General features: G+C 39.8%; 1 protein-coding gene and 1 long non-coding RNA gene across 18 annotated transcripts in view; one reads left to right on the forward strand and one right to left on the reverse strand.

Annotated features, from left to right (window-relative positions):
* Positions 1-21,435, forward strand: part of GRIP1 (glutamate receptor interacting protein 1) — a 334,173-nt gene that overhangs the window by 243,770 nt on the left and 68,968 nt on the right. For all 17 annotated transcript variants that reach the window (XM_075080866.1, XM_075080872.1, XM_075080877.1 and 14 more), the window contains 5 exons: positions 7,144-7,279; positions 8,231-8,376; positions 11,828-11,911; positions 12,723-12,798; positions 14,163-14,308. In XM_075080866.1, the coding sequence (XP_074936967.1) occupies positions 7,144-7,279; positions 8,231-8,376; positions 11,828-11,911; positions 12,723-12,798; positions 14,163-14,308 (588 nt within the window). The remainder of the gene's footprint in view (positions 1-7,143; positions 7,280-8,230; positions 8,377-11,827; positions 11,912-12,722; positions 12,799-14,162; positions 14,309-21,435) is intronic.
* LOC142049518 (uncharacterized) lies at positions 4,296-6,263 on the reverse strand. The gene is made up of 3 exons (XR_012657817.1): positions 6,161-6,263; positions 5,711-5,802; positions 4,296-4,651 (listed from the first exon to the last, which is right to left on the reverse strand). It is a non-coding gene; the product is annotated as an uncharacterized LOC142049518 (long non-coding RNA).

Consider the following 21,435-nt stretch of genomic DNA (forward strand, 5'->3'; position numbering starts at 1 on the left):
ATTGGATATCTTTCTAAAAGCTGATCTGTAGCTGCAGATATCGCTATATCATGTTTCTCTGCTTGTGTCACTCAGGAGATCATGGAAAGAATTGTTCTCAGTGGTTTCTTCATGCCTTGAAATGCACAAATGCAATCAGTCCTGTAATCATTCCTGCCTGATCCATTCTCATAAGTGTAGAAAGCAGAGAAACTGGAACAGTCAGGCTGCACTTCTGTGAATACTGTCACCTCAGTACAAATAAGTGCTAATTAGGAAGAGTTGTCCTCATGCTAATTTCTCAGTAAGGAAATGGAGAGGAAGTTGGAAGTGAATCCATCAGAACTGCAGGAAGAAGTTTTATAAATCAAAATACCACATCAGCGTCAAAGCTCTGCTGTTCTGCGCAGCAAGACTTCACTAGCAAGGGAGGAGGGTTACTGAAGCCTTCGTCCAGTTCAGACGGAAATCAAGAGAAGACTAATGTTGTTATGGAGCTCTGTCCTTTCTTTATCGATAGTGCCTACCAGAGACATGCAGAGGTGTTTGGGGAAGCACTGCTGATGTACAGGCCATTCTTGAGTTTAAGGCTTGGTTGCTTACAGCACGAAGCAAAATTTTCAAAAGGAGCCACTTGTTTTATGTGGGAGATAGAAATTTGACATAACTATGGATGTAAGGTCCAGCTCAAAAATACCTTCTGCCTGTTCCCCATCCAAGCAAAAAACTGACGTTGTGTGGAAGCAGAGAGATCTGAGCTCAGGAAAGCCCTGTATTTCTGTTGAAGTGGTCATGAAGGTTGACACCATCGAGTTGCTTGTCACTGTGCTTGTTTTGCCCTACCCTCCAATGTCCTTCCTTCAGAAAGCTCCATCCTGACAGTTTAACGAGCTGCTTTGGGCCCTGCACATGTTCAGGAATTTAACTGCTACCACGGATAATGTGGAAGCAGAAAAATGCTTGAACTTACTGAAACCTAGCAAGTGCCTCATGGTGGAATGGGTCCTTATCCCAAGATAAGGAAGTTGATCATTGGAGATCTTCAAGCATGCAGGTGGTGGTCAGTGGATAGTGCAGATACTCTCCCAAAGAAAGCCATCAGTGAAAATGCTAGAACTTCACAGCTAGCTCAAGGAATAAATATGCTTTGTATTCTAGCCTACATCACTGAGTGAGTTTGTAGTTCACTCTGCAACTATTCCAGCCACCTTGCACTGTGGTACCTCAGGGATAAAATGTCTTTTTTTGTTGGTAATAATGCAAAGAAGAAAAAAGTTTTGTTGTTATGATTTCACTAAATCTGCATCTTCTTATTAAAGTGTTCATATTTACTGAAGCCAGATGTTTTAATGTTTTATAATTTTATTAATAATTCCTCCTCTAATTGAATTTCTCTGCCAAGATTTGCTCAAGGATTATTAATAATAATTCTGTTATATTTGGCATGCGAACTTGAACCATATCTTACTTTCTAAATCCATTTTAATTAAAAGATGTTGATTGTTCTTCAATATACTTAGAAGAATTCAGACTTGTAATTTGATTCTTTACCTATAATAGGATATTATAAAACTGTAATTTGTATGTTTCCAGTTTCCTTCTAAGCAGATGTTCTGCACTGCATTATGTTCCACCTTTATGAGTATCTACACAAATTCAGAAAACAGGAAGCATATAAGCAAAAAACAGACAGAAAGATGCCTTAAAACTAAGAACCCCACCAAATGGCATGGCAGTTTTAAACATTTTTGCAGTGGCTGTGATTTTGCCCTTCCCCACTGTTGGGCTCTCCTGCACAGTCCAAAACGAGGTGTAATGAAACAAAAATTGTTTTCACATATCTACTTACTTTTCACATTAATTTTATTCCTCCATAAGCCTTGTCACCAGCTGTCTCAAGAAAATGTAGAGATGGAGGGGCTTGTTCTGTGTTTGGCTCATACTTTCAGTCCATGATGTGGGGTGGAAAGCAAACTACAGAGTTCGTTTCTGCTCTGCTCTGCTTCTTTTACAACTTCTTCCATGGACCACTTTTCCCTCTCTAACTTCGAAACAGCCACCCATTTTAAGTTGGCTGTACAGAGAACATCCTTATCACGGCTGTATGAAGCTGCTTCCTGTGAAAACTGGTTTTACACCACGCCATGGCATGCCATGCCATTTTTGCATTTTTCTGACAAATGTTTTTTACCACTGCTGTTGAAGAAGGGTGGATTCAGACACAAGCAGGATATTGGCTCTTGAACATGTGCTAGCATGGCTCTGCTGCTGCCCAGGAAGCACTGGGACAGTATGTCATAACTGCACTACAGGCTGCAGGATGGAGACGTTATGCCTTACAAGGGTAATAATGGTTTAACTCTCGTCAGTGTAAAAACAATGAAATGCAGTTCTCCAACAGCTGATTGTGGGTTTTTTCTCTATTACACTCACACAGAACAGATGCTGTTGTTGTAGAAAGGGTCTTACTCATGCAGTACCACTAAACATTTCACTCCTGAAAGTAATTACTGTGGCGTGTGTCGATAACTGTGTCATATATCAGGTGTTTCTTCCAATACTCTTTTCCTAAAAAGCTGATGAGGTTCTTGTCATTGAGAACGAAGAGGCATTTTTGTCTGTTACTCTCTTTGAGTGGGTGGTTATTTGATTTCAGGTTTGAATATTTAGATTCATTTCTAATCTTTCAGTGTGTAAACAGAGTTTCAAATGTAATTCTTACATTTGACGCTAAACTGAAGACCACCCCTGTTGTATGCCTCAGGTTTGATATAGAGAGAGTTGGCTGCCAAGGTATCTTTTCTGTGCCTTAGAATATGACAAATGTACCCAAAACCAAATAGCACAAGAACTAAGCTCTTTTTAGGCAGAAAACCAACCAACCTAGAGGTGAGCTCTGCTGCCGTGGCCTGCAGGCCTGGTGTTTCCAGTGAGTTATGTGATCACATCCTATGTATCGTGGTCTGTGGTTTATCATAAAATACCATTATTCGATTTTTCTATGTTATGTCTAAGCCAGGTAACAGACTTTTTCCAGTTTATAAGCACTGGTGGAAGGTATTTGGTTTTTAGATAATATTTCTGCAGTGGCAAAGTCATCTTGTAGATGCTCTTATAGCTGAAAAAAAGCAGAAAAATAGGGTTGTCTAATGCCCTGTACACAACCAAAATAGCTGTTGGTATAAGCTGAGTCTATTCTACCCATCTCCTTTGCTTTCACTGGAAATGGTACAACATTCCACCTCTACAACATTTATCCAAGTTACCAGAATCACATTAGCCCAGCTGCCGACCCAAGGCAACCTGCATTGGCATTGTTTTAAATTTACAGTCTTGTTGGTAACTGCAGTTTGTTGTGCCTTGTGGATGTGCTCTGATGCACCTCATACCAGTGTGTCTTCTGCTGTGGGTTGCTGCGTTTTGAACTAGGACTGGTTTGGGGATTGTCCCTGCACCAGCTGGAGGAGATGGCACAGAGTAGGTTAAGGTCAGCTTCATATTTTCAGGTTCTCTTTACCGATGTGGTTTTGTTTGCTTGTTTTTAATAAAAATTTAGGTGTTTTAGGAGTTAGCGACAGCCAGTCAGGAAAAGGGCAACAAAGAATTGAGCATTCATCATCTCTTGACATCCCTTTTGTCACACTCGGAGAAATACACCTACCCGCATGACTTGAAACATTGAGTAGATGTGATGTCCCCAGTAAAACAAACTGTTATCTGTTTCTTAGGAATTGACTTTATCTTTATGTGATTTTGTATTAATCTGTGAGATGCCTCCTGGAATGTAAAGCAAAATGTTTCCTCTGCAGAATTTCTGCTGACATACAGGGAAAATCCACACAAGGACAGCATTGACTGTATTTTCAACAGACTCACCAATTACTTATTGTGTATGTATTTTCTTCATAAAAGACAATAACAGCAAGTTTTTTTTTTACCTTTAAGTTAAGTTCCATTTATGCCCTGTCCTGGCTGCAGTGAACAAACTCATTCAGTAGGTGGAGGATACAGGCACTTGACCTGATTGTGTTAATTTCCAGAGTTTTCTTGGATTTTTAACACAGAAGGGACAGAAAAGCCATTCAATACCTGGAATGAAGGGAAATGTTTGTCAATTTTACTTCAATAAGTAAATTAAGAGATAAAATTGTAGGCATATGGAAAATAGATGATAAAACTTTTGATTAAGAGTTCTCTCATCTTTCAAATGTTGTTCTGTGAAAAAATCTCTTCTGTAGTCTAGTATTTAATTTTCTTTTTGAAGAAGTGAATATATTCCAGGGACAAAAATCTCATGAGTCAATTTATTTTCCATGCTTTTTATTCATTAAAACATGTTATTTACAAACATCAAAAGGCAGGAAATTTCAGAAAGTCTGAACATGTGTAAAATTTTAGGAACTTCATCATGATGCTATTTTCCTTGAAGAAAATTAGTTTGACATGGTGTTTGTTGGCTTTTACTTAGCTGCAGGTTGTTTCATTTATTCATCTTCTTACAGTACAATATACCCAGTCCTGTATTTGAACACCTTCTTATCTTTGAAGTTTTCCTGCTCTGTGTTGAGTATTCCTGTAGTCTTCTAGGTTGCAGGGCAGATCGTAGTCTCGTTACGCCAACTGACCCTGCTGCACGCCAGGTGCACACTGTTATGGTATTGCAGCAGTGAACCTAAGAGAAGCATCCAGACCAGGAATTAAGAAAACAGCAGCATAATGTTTTCTTTAGAGCTCAGCTGCTATGTATGCTGCACCTTACAGGACTGTAGATTGAAGCAAAGCCCTTTGGTGAAGAAGGTTTCTTTAGACTAGGCTAGAATAGAATATTTCAGTTGGAAGGGACCTACAACAATCATCTAGTGCAACTGCCTGACCAATTCAGGACTGACCAAGTTAAATCATATTAAGGGCATTGTCCAAATGCCTCTTTTCCATGTTATGTCTGTGTGTGTGTACAAGTATGCATGTTTACACTCGCCTTGCCTTGCCAAGCCCATCTCCAGGATTCAACGGGATTCCTGAGCCTTGTATCAGACGTAGGTGGCAAAGCTGTAGGGCAGCTATTGCAGCACGGACAGATGTGTGCTCAGGATCACCCCTGCAGCAGTAGGAAGCAATGGCAGTCCTGGGGCAGTGGCAGGTGCTGATCCCACCACCCAGGGACCCGAAATGCTCCCCAGGACGAGGGAAGGCAGGACCCAGTGTGAGTTGCATTTTGCTGAGTGCTGCTGGAGTTGTTAATGGTGGGAGGGGAGGAAGTTCTTAAGTGCATTTCTCCAACTGAAGTGTAAAATGGTATTGATTCAGGCTTTTTATAGACTTAGAACCATCATTTGGTTCAATTTTAGAATAATTCATTTGGCTTATATCACAGAGCTGTGCTGCAGAAGCAGCGTTCTGATACTTGATACTTCATAAACTGTTACGTTTCTTAAGCTCATGTTCTTTATTCAGTTTATCACTAAGCAAAAGACTTGTAAATTCAATTCCTGTTTTACTCATAAATTATAAGAAATCTGGGAATAACTTCTTTGCCTTCCCTTCTGACGCTGGCTATGCTAATGTTATTAGCAATGCGGGAGTGCACGTAGGAAAGAACAGGCCCCAGAGACTTCTGACTAATTAGGTGCTGGTTGGCGTAAGTATGAGTGAGGTGATACATGAAATAGTTTGATTTTTTAACCCACAAAGAGTAACACAGCATTGTGTTAACTAGAGAATAGAGACTGACCTTGCATTAGTTGCGGTATAGCAGGTACAGGAAATGAAGTCCCAGGGTTGTTCTGATATTGGGCATTTCAATAATACTCCAGTAGGATTAGTCTGTAATAATAATGTCAAAACAATGCAGATGAATAACCATGAAATATATAGCATTATAAAAATAGTTATCATATGCAATTTAAGAAAGCAAAGATGAAAAATGGAGAGACTGTGGTATCAAATGGGACTGGTTCAGAGAACTTCCAGGGATAACAGTCTCTTATAAGCCAAACCAGCTTAGGTAGTTTAATTTCTTCCTGCTATGTTGATGTACAACAAAAAAGCTACAAAATCTTTCAGAGGTGCAAACCTAATGAAACTGTTGCATACTCGTAGATGACCTTATCTGTCAGTTAGCGATGAGCATTTCATACTAGCACTCCCTTACAGTGTTGGTGCATCTTTCCCTCCTGCCTACCAGAGAAGAGTGTTTAGAGGTCCATTTTCTGTCAGCAGAGGTATACAGAAACTTGTCAGGGTAGATGGTGAGAAGGAGCAAGCCTACTCATTAATTTCCATGCCGGTAGTTGCAGGGAACTGTATAATCATTAGCTAGCTTGAAACACTGCATAGGCCATCTGTTCTACATTGTAACTTGAGCCATGTGCAGTAAGGACATCTCTTTTCAAGAGCTCGAGGCTTTCCACTGCAGGTGACCTGCATTTGTTGAGGTTTGTGAGATTAGCTGGGCATTTTCTGAGACTGCTAACCGGGCAAACTGCAGGAGAGGGTGTCCCAGACAGCATGTGACAGAAGTTTTATATGTAACTATGACTTTGAAAGCTCTTTACTTCCTTTATACCTGTTCTGCAGAGATTTCAGAGAGTTACAGTGGAGATCTACTTGTGTAAAAATAAGGAATAAAACTGTTAAGATCTGATACATTTAATCTCCATCTGGATTCTTGTTATGTTCAGTTGTTTTGATTGACATTGACATCTACTAGTGGTCCCAAAGGTGGGTCTGGATCTAAAGTTTTCTAGTACCGTTACATCATTGTGTCTTTTACCTCTCTGTTTAGTTAATCAGTTGAAATACTTTATAATACATGGAGTTCAGAGGGAGAAAGCAGAAAATGAGAAAAGATAGCTTTTTAAAAATGTGAAACAACTTCCTTTAGTTGTAAGCATTGCCAGCCTTTGTATTTATTGGCTCTGTATAGTATACTAGCACACTGGTGTAGTTTTTAATAACCTTTTACAGAGCATATGTCTTAGATTTATCTATATGCAGACCTTGCAGACAGAACTTGTGAATTGTAACATAAAGAATCTCCAGATGTACATGTTATTTCTTATTAACATACACAATGATTTTCTTGGAAAATGGATGACATTTTAGAAAGGCAACATCTGTGTTATCACTTAAATTTTAATAATGCCAATAATTTTCTTTCAACAGAGGAATTCAAGGGCTCAACAATAGTTGAATTAATGAAAAAAGAAGGCACCACCCTAGGGCTTACAGTATCGGGTGGAATCGACAAGGATGGGAAACCAAGAGTATCTAACCTTCGTCAAGGAGGAATCGCTGCTAGGTAACCACATCTCAAGCCACAAAATGCATTATAAGATATGATTGCTTCAGAAATATGTACCGCATCAGAAAGGTCACTAACAACTATGTGACTAGATGCATCTATAATGGCAGCCCATCGGACCGGAGAAACCCAGAGAGAAACAGCAACAGCTGGTCCCCCTCTTCCCTCAAGGCTACTTTACAAAAACTAGAAATACCAATGAGATATTTGAAAGTCATAATAAGACTAATTAAGTTTCTTCTAAATTATATGGATCTTATTTCTCCTGTTTTGTGTCCTTGAACAGAAACTTGAGAGAAGCAGCATAAAATACTCGGGGGGAAAAAGCCAAACTGAAAACCTAACCATAGTACTACCATAATTTAATCTAAACAAACCTGTTCATCAACTGGTTTTAGGATTAAAAATAAGTCTAAAGTCATAGCTACCTTGCTTACTACTAGAATGGAAAACAAAAAGCTGTTATTCATAAGTGAAACAGGTCAAAAGACAGATGTTAAGCTAAATCATTCCAAGTAACTGAGCAGAACATACGCTTTTAGGCTGTGGCCTATCTCCTGTAGCTGTGATGTTAGCTGGAAAGGCAACTCTTGTAGACAAAAAATAGTTTTGGACGCTTCCCAAAGAGAGAGAGAAAGATGGGGACATGAAGATGATGTTTTCCCAGCTCCTGTGCCCCAACCAGTCAGATCATCCAACTCCCTTTATTGTACAGCTGGTTTTGTACATCAGAAGTTAATAATGCAAGAATGTTGTTGTTCTAACATTTAACAAACTAGACTAGATTAAGATCTTAAAATGCCACTTTCTGTTTGAAAGATCAACTTGTTTGAATCTAGATGAATGGAAGGAATATTTCATATCATCACTATACAGTGATTTAAAGGATTTAGTTAGTTCAGGACAGCAGGTCTGTCTTTAACAAAAGGAATATGTACTTTTTCCTAGGAGTGACCAGCTGGATGTAGGCGACTACATCAAATCTGTCAATGGAATCAACCTGACCAAATTTCGCCATGATGAGATCATCAGCCTGCTCAAGAACGTTGGCGAGAGGGTTGTTTTAGAAGTGGAGTATGAGCTGCCTCCAGTCTGTAAGTAATAGCAAAGCAAACTGAAACCTATGCAAAGAGCAGATGTGTTGTCAGCAGTGAGATGATGGGCGTGGTTGCTGAGCTTCATTTGTGTTAGTGGCTGTGGTGGCTGTTTTCTTTTTCCTCTGGCTTATCGCACAGCATGCAAGCAGTCTGAAAAAACTGGCAGTACAGGGGGATGCTCTCAGAGATGTTCAAGCGTTTTAGTTAGGAGCACAAATCCAGCCAATGGCAGAGCACAATTGTCAACTTTTTGTTTGTTTGTTTACAGTTTTGAATACTGGGAATCAAATTAAATAGATTCCAGGGCAACAGAATCCTCCTTGTTATAGTAACATCTTCAGAGATGAGGCCAATGAATATCTGTGAGTTCTGCCGCTGCCTTTTCTTTCCTTCTCTCCAGTGGCAGCACCCTCCCGCTCTCCCAGATAAACAACATACACTGGGGCTTTTCCAGTCTTTTCTGACATCACTTTTAGGCAACATCTGATTTCTAGAGCAGAAGACTCAGTGGGGTAGGCTGTGGGGATACATAAACCTGCAAGAATTGTGTGACTGAAACATGGGCTTCTCGCTGAGCAGGATTGTCTAAAAATACAAGTTTATGCTGACACCGAAGTCACAGAGTGCTGCTGAATGTTTTCCTCGCCCACCTCTCCTTTGCTCTTTCTTTTTGTGCTTAGGCCTGTGACTGTGTGTCTGTAGGAGAAAATCAGTGGAAATTGAGGCTATCATGTATGAAATGAAAACCAGAGAAATGGTGAGCTGGAAACCTGGGACCTAAAGTGAGGAATGAGTGGCAAGTCTGGCACCAAGGGGGCTGTACCAGCCACACCTTTTGAAAGAGTGTGTGCTCCTTCTTGCTGCTTGCTGGAGGGGAGATGGTGCGGTTTGCTGGTGTTTGGCCAGAAAAATCTACGGAGCCAGCTAGGAAGTTCTTGTCTCCTTAAATAAACACTTTAATCACAGTAGAAGCCAGAAAATCCTACCAGTCTCTTTGGTGCTCAAGAGAGGATGAACTCCCCATTGCTTTCTAGCAGCTGGAGAGTTAGTCTAATTACATATTTGGTTGCTTTTATGACCTCCTGACAACCACCTTAATATGTTTTGAATGTTCTCTGTTGATTAGTGTTTGTGTAAGGGAACTTCATGTTCAGAAACATAGTATTTAAGTTAATGAGTCAGCTGAGTTCAGAATTATTTTGCTGGAGAAGCCATTTTTTATGAGTGTTGTTTTGCACCTACTCAAGTGGGCTTCCTTCCGTTTCACCCGCTTTTGGCACGTGTGCCACACTTGTCCACTGAAACAGGATTTTGACATGCTAAATTACAGTATCAATTCTAACTTTAAGTCCTTGGAATTTCTGACCCCTTCATACAAGCATAGCTAATAAAGTTGGAGATAATTAGCAGCCTAGTTGTTCCCATTAACTTCCAGTGAACAAGCTAGACAGAGTGCCTTCATTATACGCAGAAGTTTTCCAGTAAGTCACGTGGTGAAGTCCTGGCACCTCCTTCCCTGCCCATACATAATGAAATTCTACTGTTGGTCTCATGGTTGGCCCCTCAGAGAGAGGACTGTCATGGTTTCAGAGTGGGGAAATGTCAGTACTTTAATAATGATGGATTAAATCTGGTTTAGCACTAGTAATCCCATTCTCCCTAGTGTTTTCTTCCCTGTCTGGCAGAGTTCACAGCAGGATCATCCAGCTGCTATTTTCAGCATGAACAACCTCGTTTCAAACCTGCCTGCCTCACATCTGCCTTTTGTTGTTGCTAAAGGTTAAGGACTTCTTCCCTCCAAGGCTGTGGCTGGGGTAGAAGAACAGCCACCTGAATGGTTGTTGCCTGGGTGGAAGGATGCTGCGTCCTGTTCTGTGCTGCAGAACTACAGCCTTCGCTCGTCCCCAGTGGGGAGGTTACAAGCCATACCAAGCAGATCAGGAAGCATAGGTTCAGCTTGAGCTACATGCTGCGACAGTTTCAGTTGGTAGGAATGAAGGCAAGAGTTGTCTTCTCCTCCCTGTAATTTAGTCCTTTTTGGGCAGTAAAATGTTTCTAGCTGAAAAGGAACCAACCACATTGACTTCAGAAGCACGGTCCTGTTGTAGCAGGAATTACTGCAATATGAAGTAATGGTTTGGAGGGCCATCTTTTGCCTATTTTCCTAAGGAAATGAGGCATATGTGATTTCACTGGGTAGTTGTTCTGGTTCCCTGCAGTAACTTTTTAACAGGGGATTGAAAGACTCCAACAAAAGTATATTACAGCATATTTAATGGAAATAGATACTTGGGCAGAAGAGAGTGTCCCAGACCAGGGGAGTCCTCAGAAGGAGAGGCATGCAGTGCCAGGGAGGCACCATTTCTCCTTGGGGTCACTTGTGGGTGGCAGCACACACCTCCCCAGCTGTGTAGGCTGTGGTGTCCATTGTCCCCCTCAGGGTATCCTAACGGGAACTGGAGAAACTGATTGTTGCAGGCAGGAGCATTAAAGGACGTAAGTTTTTGAGAGTTCTGCCGCTCACAGAACATTTATTTTATAGAAGGTTGGTTGTTTGGGTTTTTTTTTCAGTCTTTGCGTGTGTTGTGCTCTTTGCAGTATCTTACTGGAAGCTGGGAAGTGTGCGTGCGTATGATTTTGCCCAGTGTCTTTTTCCCTTTGGAAAAGGGAGTTCTTGCACCCTGCCAAAGTTTTTCCTCTAATAGCTAAGAGCATATTGGCTGTACGTCTCTCAACAGCGGTGGTTTCAAATGCTGTAAAGTGGATTATCACACCTAAATGTGTTGGTTTGTGTATTAGGCTTCTCACCTCCTAACCCAGCTGTGCACCACTTCTCTAGTGCTTACAGAGAAAATACTGACTCAACTAGAAGGCAAAGATTTTTTTTTTTTACTCACTTACCAATGATTAGAGAGCATGTAACGTTTTGAAAAAGGAAAAAAATAACAAATCCTTATTGATACAAAATACTTCTTTCAACTTAATCTAGCAATCTAAAATGAGAGCTACACCCTAAAAATCTTTACTATCTTGACTTCAAGCAATATAAATAAATGTTTTCATGGCTGAACAGCCAAATCCATATGTAGCTTTAAGAATTTAATTTGTCATTATTTGTGTCTCACTGTGTATTTCTGTCTTTTCTAGCTCTCTTCTGTAACTGTAAGGAAAGCAAAATTATGCCAGAATTTAAACACTAAGGCTCAAATTTCTCACCTGTTATATGCATCTGTGGCTCTTTTTCCAAACCATTGGCAACCTGCAAAATATCTGGCCCAAAATTCTCTCAAAAAGAGGATGAGTTGTACTTAATTACAGGTCTTTAATCTGACTGTTCTGTAGCGGAGTCTTTCCAATTCTATGACCAGAAACATAATAGCTAGCTTAAAAAGGAAACAGTGCAAATTAAGTTTTGGAATTTGTTTTTCTTCTATTTTATTGCTTTTAGCTGTACAAGGATCAGGTCTCATCTTTAGAACTGTGGAAGTTACCTTACATAAAGAGGGGAACACTTTTGGATTTGTAATAAGAGGTGAGTTGTCATTAAATTTGAACTGTCCATATTTTCTAAATGAGGAAAAAAAAAAAGCAAGAAGTTTTTATGGAACTAAGAAATCATTTCAAGATTTATGGCTTACAGTTTGTAAAAATCTCCGTGATTGCTTTTTCTATACATTAATGTCCTACTTTCATGAACCGCTCTAATTTTTGTTTCTGGAAAAACAGTGATTAATCAGCTATGCCAAGAACACGACAAACTTTGTTTCACGTAAGAGCAGATTCTGCTACTACTGAAATCAGCAGGAAGATTGTAGTTCTTAAAAAAGATTTACATATAGTATTTGTATAAATGAGGCATGAAATCTGATGATGCATCCTGATAGTCTGAATTATACAACAAAAGTGTGATCACTGACTTAGAGAACAGAAGAAAGCATGCAGCTGTTAAATAATATACTCCAATGATAAATTATTAGTTTCTTCAGGGGAAAATGTATTTTTTTTATTTAATATATAAACTCCTTAGTGGCCACTCATTATTCTGAGTATACATGAATTATGGATATTTTTTTTGCTGCTCTGTGCAGCAAACATTGCAGAACAGTAGGTTTTCCCACTGAGATCAGATTTGCAGAGTAAAGGTTCTAAGAAAAGAATATACATTTCTTAAGAATCATTCTGTAGAAATGTCTATACCATACAGCCGGTCAATTTTTATTTAAGATAAAATTCAGTGCGGAGGTTCACGTTAATGGGTTGGCCATTTTTTTGATCTTTTTAGCCCGTCTCTTTCATTAAAAGCATAAAATTAAGGTGTTTTTTCTCTCACTCTCCCTTTCTAGGTGGAGCACATGATGACAGAAATAAATCTCGTCCTGTTGTAATAACATGTGTTAGACCTGGAGGGCCTGCTGACAGGTACAATTCATCTTTCTCTGGAGTGCGTGTGAAAGAGAAATGGAGAAAGGTGAATTATTTGGGACAGAAGTTAGTATTTGGAGCAAAGTAGATATATTCAAACCTGTTCCTTATGCATTTGATTGTAATAATACTAACAGTAATAGGCAACCACAGAGGCTCAACGCGTCACGGCGTATGTGAGCTTTAGTTTAGTATGTTGTATGTTGCAAGACTTTTCCATTAAACACTTCCAAAAATCAACCTAAAATAATAAGAACAAATGCCTGCAATAGGTCTGAGCACATTTTTTTGCAGCCTTCAGTCAACTGGTGTAGCTCTTAATTATGCTTTTTATATTCCTAACACCACAATCTTTTTCTCTTGCACTTCAGAAAAAATACTGTCATGTGTTTGGATGTTGTTGTGTTATTATTTTAAGATGTTTGTACATATCTGCATGTGAGATCACACATACCTTCACCTGGACAACTTCTGAATACAGATTTATATTTTCACCCAATGAACATACTTGTAGGTAGTACCATCTTGTATCTGTATAAAGAAAGAATATTCACTTTATATGTATGAATTATATTTTCAAAAATGGCATTTGTGTCCTTAAACCATTAAAGAAACTTAAAGGGAGGTTTCTTTAAAACAGGCTCATTTTCTGTAGCTTTTGTTGACATTTTTTACTTTGGAAGCATTAATTGAGAAGTAAATGTTTCAAGAGAGCTTTTGTCCTTTGTCCCTCCCTTTCTTCCCACCCTCATCCCCCTTTCTTCCTTGTTTTTGTCCTCGATTCGTGAGCTGGGAACATTAGTACTTCATTTTATATTATAATTCTGAATACATTATGAGATACGCCTGGGAGACAGTGTACATTTATAGCCAAACTATTTTTAGGTAGGAAGAAAAATAAAATGGAATTATCCAAGTAAGGGATGTTTTTGGAAAACAAAAAAATTCAGTAAATGGACGTTCATATTTTGCAGTCTGTTTCTTCACCAGTGTTTGCACCTTGTACTTATTTTTAAGAGAACATCAGGGGAGGAGGTGTTTATGTATGAAAGAGGAGTTGTGTGGACAAGGCAGAAAGAAAGCATATGTTGAACTAGAAGCCATACTTAGTTGCAATTTAAGATGACTTGATTATTTATCTATGTGTTAAGCTGTTTTCCAGTCACTGACTTTCCAATTAAAGCAATTTCCTTTCCTCCGTGCCCTCTGAATGTTGTCACCATCAAAGTAAATGTTAAGTGTGAAGGCAAAAGGGATGGATGTCAGAGAGTGTATGAGAGAATCACATTGCATAACAATGGTGTTATCTCCAAATCAATTTCTCTTATATTAATAAAATCATTCCTTTAATTCCCCTTCAGAGAAGGCACAATCAAACCCGGGGACAGGCTGCTGAGTGTTGATGGGATCCGACTGCTGGGCACGACACATGCTGAAGCCATGAGTATTCTCAAACAATGCGGACAGGAGGCGACTCTGCTGGTTGAATACGATGTCTCAGTGATGGGTAGGTTGGGAAGTGGGACTTTGGGTCTGGGAACCATCTGTGATGTTTTGCTGCCTGTTCTTGATGAGCTATTTTAGAAGTGATTGTGACCTGTTACGGTCCTAGTAGCACTGCTATTCCCTTCTGCACCGTATCATTAATCTTGGGTTCATAAGGAGGTGAGCAGTATTTTACTGTAATTTAGCATTCTGACATTTCATGGTTTGTAGAGTGAAACCGTAGTGCGAATTCTAGCAAAGTAACTTTCCAGTGACTAGTTTATAATAAAGGTTAATGAAGTGTAAGCATTTCTGTGTCACATGAAAGAGGGGTTTACTTGCTCTTACAGGAATTCTTTTGCCTTTTGCCTGTGCTGCTAGGTGGCCAAGACATTATTAAAATGTCACAAAACTGCCACATAGAAAAGAACGGGAAAGAGAAAATTTGTTAAGAAATGTAGAGGTGGCAAAACAGCTTATGCTTTATACAAACTTTGACTGAACTCACTGAAGGTATGGGAGGTTTTTTGGAAAGTCAAGGAGAGCAGATGATTTTTCATAACAGATTTGGGGCTGAGTTATTTCCGTTTGTTCTGGAAGGTGTCATCTCCCCTCCATTTTTGCAAGATACAGAAAATTCATGGCAGCAAGAAATAGAAATACTCACCATTCAGACTGAAATATTTCTTCTCTGCTTGGGGATCTTTGTCTTCTTTTCCTCCCTAGTTCCACAGTCAGATTTCTAGCCTAGCAGTAAAGCAGCCTCATAGGAATTTGTGAAATAGCGCTGTCAAACTTCAAAGCCTTGGAAAAGATTAATACTTAGAAGAATAATGTCAGATATTTGTTTATTCTGGAACATCCCTCTTTGTTTTTCTCCAAGACACAGATTTTGTTTTTTATTATAATATATATTGTTTACTTAACTATCCAGAATGGAGCGGCAGGTTTGCATGGCCTCCAGCAGGCCTGCTGGACATCCTTGCAAGGTTCATGTCCGGAAAGGTGGAGACAGCTCAGCATCTGGGCAGGAACCTCCTGTGTAGAAAATGGAAAAGCGGGTAATCTTGTAACCTGAGAAGCGCTAGTATTTAGGTGTTTTCATTTATTTCTTCTTTTTCTTTGGAAGATGATGGATGACCAAACCTTACCTATAATCACAGTTAAAGGCAGATTCTTTATGCTCCACTTTCTCTAAGAGCAAGGTCTAATTGAGGAAGGAACCCCTGGCTTTAGACAAAGTTCCCAGTGAGGCGTTAATTTCAGAGAAAACCCCCATCCCCATCCTCCTGTATAGCCCAGGGAGGGAATCAGCTGCAACTTCACTGAGGACCTTTTAGACATCTTTGCAGGTTTGTGTGAGGACAAGACCACATGATGAGAAGCTCTGTTGTGCTCTAATTGCAGGTTGTTTAAGGCAGGAACCTTCTTTTCAGTGTTATCTAGATAGAGCTCAGTGCAGAGGATACAGATCTTAGTTGGAAATTGCAGGCTTTTAACTGTACAGGCAGTACCTACCGGTTGGTCTCTTCGCGTCATTCTCTGAATAAACTCTGCTGTCTCCCTTTTGTTCTCAGTTACAAATCTGGATTTATTGTTCCTGCCTTCCTGGCAATGAATGCGTTATCCTGGGAAAACTTAAGGAGGTGGAAGAACCTGAGACTTCTGGAGTCAAAAAAGAAGGAAGGAAAAGGGAATCAAATGCTGGGAAATGTCACAGGATGGTGGTCCTGCAGTGTCTGCAGGAAGAAATAAGGAGGGATCCAGTAGGCTGTCTTTCTAATGTTTAATGATTTTGTTAGATTTTATCTAGCCCCTAGTAGATTTTGATTTTTTCTGATTCACATGCCCTGCAGAGTTTTCCGCCAGTGGTGTGAAAAATTTTCTTGGGAGGCTTTCTTTGCTTTTGCATTATGTTGTGACCATTGCACAAAGACTGAAAATCACTTACCCTAATCCATTGATTCCTGGCCCAGGAAAACAGTGCTGATTCGAATCTTCACTTACTTCTGCTCAAGAGCAGTGAAGTCAAAATTGGGAGTAAAGTGAGAGGGAGGATATGAGCCATGATCAGAAATTTAAGAATTACAGAAATTTAACTCTCATGTTCCCTAACTCTTATGTTCCCCACAACACAAGCTTTTGTAATGCAGCCTCAGGGTTGATGTGAATATGAAAATAGGCTAAAAGAGGAAGAGCATTGGGTAAGGTGGCTTGTCAGTAACTGATGCTTGAAACTAGTTTAGTAGTTTAGCCTCTGCTGAGAGGGGGCAACAGTCCAAAAGTTATATAAAAGGCTGGTGCATTCTGTAGGGTCCTCCCAGTATAAACTTTCAGTAGACTATCTTACTCGCAGAGATATAATTGTACTATTACTTGCTTTAATAGCTTCTCTTCTGTTAGCAGATGGTTATATGCTATAAAGTAGCGTTCCACGCAGCCAGAACTGGAAAGAGCCATAAAATAGATTCTGATAGCATGAAATTGGAACTTAATTTGAAAAGGTTACACTAGATGAAGAAAATAATCCTGAACTATTTTTCAGCTACAGTCCTGTAGCGTGTAACTGACTTTTTGTACTCCTGTAAGCGTAAGCTGTTTCAAAGGTGCTATATTTCTCGAAGTTTGGTTCCTTCGCCTGAAGTCTTCAAAAGGTCACCTGGGAAGCTTGTACATTTTATTGTTTCTGGAACGTAGACAAACTGGAGTAAAAAAAACATCAAGGAGTTCAGTGCAGGGTAATTAAGTGTGTGTATAAAGTGGGAGATACGGCTAGTCCCATTGCACTTTCTGGGGTTACACTTGTGCTTGCTTAAATTCATGCTGAAGTATCCTGCTCAGCTGGGTCCTAGGAAATAAACTTGTCAATTCAGCTTCTTGGAAGACATGTTGTTACCTTATTGGGTCTTTTTTTTTTTCCCCTCACTGAAAATGTTTCCAGGTTGGTGTGGGAAGTGTATTGCTGCATAGTTTCAAAGAGACTTTGAAACAGTAGGAGTTTGGAAATACCAAGATAATCCCTGAAGAAAATAGGAAAACATAATTTCTGAGAAAATATTTTATAACCTGATAAAAGCTACACTTGAAGTTGTGGAGGTATCAGTCTTCCAAATGTTTTGCTGGTTTCCGAAACCAATATGGTTGCTTATACCCCTTGTTGATTTTTAGAGGAGACTACTTGCATTTTTTTACTTTTGTGAGGCTTTAACAATGCTGCATTTCAGTGTTTGCAGACAAGACAAATATGGTGACTTGCCCTACACTCAACTGTGTGGAAGTAACATGAATTTTTGGGGCTTTATCACTTTTCTTTGTAATCGTTACACCTGAGGTGTCCAACCTTTATGTCACCTGTTTCATCCGGTTGTAGGAGAGGTCTGAATATTGGAGCGCTCTCTGTGCCATATGACTAAACCTGTGTCCCTCATGATGTGAAAGGGAAGGAGTGAGGTAGAGTGGTGGTTGGCAGTGACATGCTGCCACCCCCAAGATAATTTTGCAGCCTGAGTCTTTCCCTGTGGCAAGCAAACAGAAGATATTAATTCCAAGATATAAACTGAAGTTGGGAAGACTGAAGTTCTCACCCACCCAGAGGTTATGGGCTGGGTGAAGTGTCCTAACGAGCTGCTAACCATTTGAAAGCTGTATTTTAGGCATCCTGACTTAGAGTGAGAATTAGAGTTAGAATGCAATGCTAATAACAAGCTGCAAACAGAGATTCACACTGCCTGTTTTAAATGAGAACTAAAATTTTATCCCTTCACTCATTTGGAAGCAGAGGAAATGGAGTTTCCCTTTAGGTTTTCCAAAATCTTCCATGATGCTACTGGGCTATCTGTTGTCTCTCTAATTGGGGTTGCATCTGCTTGGGTGATCTTCCATATTTACTCTGAACGGGAGCATTCAGGAAAGGTAATGGCTACCTTGAGGTTAAATTCTGGCCCATATCACTTCTGTGTAGATCTAGGTTCATAAATGGCTGCTGCAGAGCTTTCGAGCCATCTACTTTTTAAATCTTGGATGTTCTTACTGGGGTAATCTTTGATTCAAGGATGCTGTAGTTCAACAAAACCATTAGTTATTGCCCGGACTTTGGCACAGAAGTAAGCTTTTGTTAGATATTTGCACCTTAGAGACACAAAATCTTTCTCTCTCATCTCTTCACTGTCTCTTTCTTAGCTCAAGTCACGGAGGCCTGTGGTTTGGAGGAATGAAGGAACATATTACTCATTTGAATTCCGTATGTTTCTCTGGCTTCTTTAACAATTCTGGCACTTATTTAAGCCAGTATAAATTTGCTGGAATGTGGCACCCTGGAATTGTTCTCTGCAAAGCAGAGATGGTCAGACTGGTTTTTAGTCCCAAGCTACCAGAGTCACTGGTCAGCTTTAGCTAGAGGAACACTGTCAATTTTCTGAACTCTACATTTACCACTGATACAACTTTATAGAATGGGAATTATTCATGCAATCATTTCCTAGTAAATCTGACAGCAGTTTACAGATACTGTCCAAGACTTCTGCCTCTTTAAGTTCACCACTCAAAAACAAAAAATAAAAAACAAAAGGCAGTACAATTTTATGAGAGTACATTTAAGTGCCTCACTTTCCAGAAATTCTGCCTGACAAGAAGAGGACTAGGGAGAGAAAGCTTGCATAGTTAAACATCAGGTGAGGTAATCTGTGATCCAACACCGACTTTCAGTAGTTTGTGCAAGACAAGAAATATAAGAGAAAAAAGAACTTAAGGGCTGCCCCTAAATTTCATAAAGCAATATTGCTCAAGTGTATCCAGAGCTGTGGAGACCTTTAAGATCTACAGGGTTTTACAAGACCAAAGAACAGGAGCTCCAGATACTCCAAGGACAGACTCAAGATCCTCATAAACCTTATAAATGTTGCAAGACCTTGAAAGTTGAAGGAAAGTCAGGAAGCCTGTAGGATTCCACACTGCCTTTTCCTTTCTGTTTCTTTATAGATTTAAGATTAACATTTTCTTTGTCTCTTATAAGTCTTTGACAGAACAGATAGGCAGCGTACTCTAGCATTTGCCTGTGACTGCAGGTCTCCTGGCTGTCACAGAGCGAAAGACCTAGATCCCTTGAAATTACAAATATGAATTAGTTACTAAAACCTTTAAAGAATGCTTCCTCTCTTATGTTCCTTCAGAGACAGACTGAATGAAAATTCATGTGCAAAGCAAAGGTCATGATAGCTGTATTAGTTGAAGTATTAAATACTGCTACACAAACGCATACACAAATTATGCTAGAAGACGATGTTTGAAGTCAAAAAGTTGAGCATGCCATTAGCAAATGTCAGGACTGAGATTTTCTGCTCAGCCTCCATCCAGCTAGGTATGCATGCGATACAGTCACAGGAGAGATAATAACCTTTTTATGCAGCTATTCATTTTATGGGTTTTTTCTGTCTTCAGTATGTGACCACAGGCTTACGGAAGGCACTGCCCAGATCCTTATCTGAATGCAAAGTTATTAATTTCCTGGTGTTTTTTTCCCGAGGCCCTAATCCTGCCACAGTTTCAGTGCTTCAGGCAATATGCAGATCTCAGGGAGAAAACCTCAGTGTCCCAAGGTCATTCCAAATCTTTTGGCTCTTTCTTAAGGCAGAAGATGACATAGACATATCTCTCTCTCTATCAGGTCCAGAAATATGCACCTGCAGATGGGTCACTAGGTAAAACACATGGGATTTTTTTGTCTCTCCTGGAGGCCAATGCACGATTCATGTTCACGCTGCACATACTATGCAAATATTTAAATCTACGTGCTACGGCACATTAATCTCTCATCTTACTGTACAAGTTCCTTGTTTATCAAACACACTATTTGTGCTTTCTGCTGTCAGTGCCCAGATGCTGGCATCGGGGACATTAGTATGAACTGACAACCAGTTGTGGATGCATACAATAAATAAATTCTCTCTTTGTAGTGCTAGCTTGTTGGGATTTCATCTAGCGAAAAATACACGTTTTGGGCTGGGACTTATCCTTGGCACCAAAAGAGGCGTTTTCCTTCAGGGAAGTCTGAGGCTTGTGACTTTTTCTGCTATCGAGATTTCTGGTTTTCAGGACTGCTTTTTTACAATAGCAAGTGGGAGTTATTCCTTTTAACCCTTCACCTCTCATGCTGCTACTAAATATGACATGCTGACTTCACTGAGTCTCATCATGAGCCTATAAGGGGACTGATATCTATCAGTCAGGCATCAGTTCATGCTTGCTTACCTGCTTTAATCCACTCTATTTGCCTGGTTTAAAAGGAAGATAATACCTTTTTAACACCTCTTGAGATAAATAGGTTGCATGGAAACCTAAGGTAAATAGGCATTATGGTTTTAAAAAAAAAATAAAATTAGCATTTTGGCCTGGCAAATTCAAAACCCAGTTCTTGATTCGTCAGTGCTTTGTGTGTCAAGAGATACTGCTGCTGACTACTGCTAGTGAAACAAGAAAATGCTTGCAATTAGTGACCAATACAGTTTAAATGTCCCTATCAGCCTTTACAGAAACTGTGGCAGAAAGAGAATCTGGTACTTCAAAGCAGCACTCGGGTGTCTGTCTCCTCCATGTTACATGACCTTCTTCCCTTTCTTGCACTTCCCTCTTTACACCTCACACACCTGCCACCCAACATATTCACTTGCAAGCTCTTTCAAAACTTGCAGTGCTTTGTCTTATGGATAGGACACTTGTTTCATCAAAAGGACTGCTGAGTAGTGAAAGAGGTGTGGAATATGGCCTTGTAAGAAAATAGTATTTCTCTGTCTAATGAATGATATCGCTGTGTTGCATAAGCAACAGTCAATTTGTCGTTTCCCAATATTCATGTGAGCGTACACCCTTAACAGTGTTGACACATTTTTATGTACCATTACCTAGGTTTCTTTCTGGGAAAAACCTTATATCTGACATTACATCTGTACCCAAATAATTCCTCAAAAGATTGAGAATCATTAAGTGCACCAGTCTGCTCCCTGTTAGTCAGGTTATCACACCAGCTGTCCAGCACAGTCCATATGTGCTTCCTGGGGACCAGAAAAGACTTGAGACACACATGTGACCAGTGGGTTTCAAAGATATTTGCCGACAGCGGAGTACTGTGAAGGTTCATGATCCCATGTTCCTTCC

The sequence above is a fragment of the Phalacrocorax aristotelis genome, chromosome 1, assembly GCF_949628215.1.
Source record: "Phalacrocorax aristotelis chromosome 1, bGulAri2.1, whole genome shotgun sequence".
Classification (NCBI taxonomy): domain Eukaryota; kingdom Metazoa; phylum Chordata; class Aves; order Suliformes; family Phalacrocoracidae; genus Phalacrocorax; species Phalacrocorax aristotelis.